The sequence below is a fragment of the Stegastes partitus genome, unplaced genomic scaffold (genome assembly GCF_000690725.1).
Source record: "Stegastes partitus isolate 25-593 unplaced genomic scaffold, Stegastes_partitus-1.0.2 Scaffold682, whole genome shotgun sequence".
NCBI lineage: Eukaryota > Metazoa > Chordata > Actinopteri > Pomacentridae > Stegastes > Stegastes partitus.
Window position 1 is genome coordinate 63,993 of NW_007578413.1, and position 2,938 is coordinate 66,930.

At 43.5% G+C, this 2,938-nt stretch overlaps 1 protein-coding gene across 1 annotated transcript in view; it reads right to left on the reverse strand.

Moving 5' to 3' along the window:
- Positions 1 to 2,938, reverse strand: part of LOC103363696 (contactin-associated protein-like 5) — a 156,789-nt gene that overhangs the window by 40,742 nt on the left and 113,109 nt on the right. Inside the window, exon 16 of the mRNA XM_008290551.1 lies at positions 808 to 1,026. Coding sequence (XP_008288773.1) covers positions 808 to 1,026 — 219 coding nt within the window. The remainder of the gene's footprint in view (positions 1 to 807; positions 1,027 to 2,938) is intronic.

Genomic DNA, 2,938 nt, shown 5'->3' on the forward strand with positions numbered 1-2,938 from the left:
GTTCTACAGATGTTTAAGGAGTCACACGGGTACTGAATAAAGTCAGGTCTATAATTGGGGATACGTTGGATTAAGTCTGGTGCTACAGATGGTTACATAGCCAAACAAGACGTGAATGAAATCAACTCTAAAATTGGACATAATTTGAATGAAGTCTGGTACCACCAATATTTGTTCAGTTACTCTGGAACTACATAAAAGAAAGTCTGTAATTGGGGATATTTTGGATTAAGTCTGGTTCTATAGATGTCTGTTCAGCTACAGTAGAAGAACGTTAAATCAAGTCTAAAATTGAGGATATTTTGAATGAAGTCTGGTGCTGTAGATGGTCGTACAGCCACAGTTACTGAATAAAGTCACGTCTATGTTTGGGGATATTTTGAATGACTTCTAGTTCTATAGATGTCTAAGGAGTCACACAAGCACTGAATAAAATAAGGGACATAATTGGGTATATCTTAGATTAAGTCTGGTTCTTTACAGGTCCATTCAGTTACACTAGAACGACATTAAATCAAGTCTAAAATTAGGCATATTTTGAATGAAGTCTGGTGCTGTAGACGTTTGTGCAGCCACAGTTACTGAATAAAGTCAAGTCTATAATTGGACATATTTCCAATAAAGTCTGGTTCTATAAATATTTACTCTGCCACACGGTTAATAAAGAAGCCGTGTATATAATTGGGCCTGTTCTGGATGAACTCTGGTTCTGTAGGTGTCTGTCGGAGTCACTCAAGACTCTCCTGGACGTGTGAACAGCCACCACAGATCTGCGTTAATTATGCGGGGGTCAGATGGCGATCCTACCGACGAACAGCTGGCTGCTGAGCCGTAAGCGGAGGTGTCCGTCAGCCGGAGCCTGGAGGAAGCGCAGGGGCAGCTGGTCGACCTGCAGCGACGCCTCCTTCACGTTGCGCTCTGCCCTCACGTAGTGCCACTGCCTGTCGTTGAGCGGGAGGTGGGACTTGACGGACAGAACCGCCGGCCCGTTCCCCACATCAAAGGAGAACGTCACCGCCGAGGGAGCTGCAAGCCACACAAACACAGAGCCGGGTCAGGCCGAGCGCCACGGCGGGCGGCGGCGGCGGCGGCAGCGAGCTCCCTTCCCTTTTCTGATGCAACGTGATACAATGCTGCTGGGAAAACTTGATGACCTGCATAGATTTATGAGGGAACTCGGCTGACAGCTCGTCAATATTTCACCGTATCTCTGATGCTGCAGTAATACATAACGGCTGCAAACATCCCGGCGGCTCCTCCCTCCGGTTTGTGCACGACACGTAATCGACCGCTTCTCCTGCTTTCAAACGCCACAAACACAGAAGTGCTTCTGTCAGGACCGAGCGCTGTCGTTATTATCATCAGACAGTCCGATTCTGCACATTTACAGGCTCGTTGCTTCACTTTGAGGATGTTTTTTCTGCGGCGGTCCTCCTGTAAAAACCCAGTTTAACACCTGAAGACGACACACGATGAGCAAAACAACCGGGTCATGTTCAAAAACAACCTGTCAGTGAGCAGATCGGACGTTTCTGTGCTAATGTTCTCCCCAAAATCAGTTTCAATTCACTAAATGAGACGCAGAAAATCAGGTTTTTAAATCTCCTGTTAAGTGTATAAAGCCTTCATTAGAAAAGCTTCAGATCTGAGCGTCTCAATCATCGTCTCTAATCCAAGACTTCAAAATGTGCATTCAAACCTGTGACTGACACATATCTAACAACTGGATTTGGATCTTTTATGTAAATAAACAGCAGGTTTCTGCTGCAGGAAACATGTTAGAAAAAATGTAAAAAACACCTTTTCTGCATAATTGAGGAAGTGGAAAGAAGAAATTATCTTTCTCTTCTTATGNCAAGGAAGTTTGGTATTGTGCATGTATGCATCCACACAAGAGCACCATGAGGTTCTTAAATAGGGTGCATTTTGACTGAAGTTTGGTTCTATAGATGTCCGTGCAGCCACAGAAGAACTAAACAAAGTACAGTCTAAATTGGGGATATTTTGAATGAAGTCTGGTGCTATAGATGTCTGTCCAGTTACACTAGAACGACAGAAAGGCAAGTGTCAAATTTGGAATATTTTCAAAGAAAGTCTTGGACTACAGATGCTTGTGCAGCCACACAAGCTAAAACAGGTCTAAAATTGGGATTTTTACTTAAGTGTGGGACCACAAGTGTCGGCAGCAACAGTAGACCTGAATACAGTCACGTCTAAAATCGGGCATATTTTGAATGAAGTCTGGTACAGTAGATGTTCATCTCTCTACATAAGAACTGAATCAAGTCAAGTCTATAATTGGGGATATTTTGGATTAACTCTGGTGCTGTAGATGGTTGTTCAGACCACAGTTAGTCACTCAAGACTCTCCTGGATGTGTAAACAGTCACCAGTTTGTCAGCGCATCAACAAATCCGGTTTGAATTAATTATGCGGCGGTCAGATGGCGATCCCACCGACGAACAGCTGCCCGTGAACCGATGTCCATGCTGCCACACAAGCACTGAATAAATCAAGTACATAATTGGGCATATTTTGAATAAAGCCTGGTGCTATAGATGTCTAAGGAGCCACACGAGCACTGACTCAAATCAAGGACATAATTGGGCCTGTTCTGAATGAAGTCTGGTGCTACAGACGGTTTTGTAGCCGAACAAGAACTGAAAAATTGTAAATATTCTGAGTAAAGTCTGGTGCTGGGGATGCTTGTTCAGTTACTCCAGAACTACATAAAGGAAACTTGGAGCCTTTGGATGAAGCCTGGTGCTGGAGATGTTCATCCCTCCACACAAGAACTGAATAAATCGAGTCTAAATTAGGCTTATTTTGAATGAAGCCTGGTTTCTATAGATGGTTGTGCCGCCACAGCTACTAAAAAATGTCCCATATATAATTGTGAATATTTTGGATTAAGTCTGGTTTTATAGATGTTTGTTTA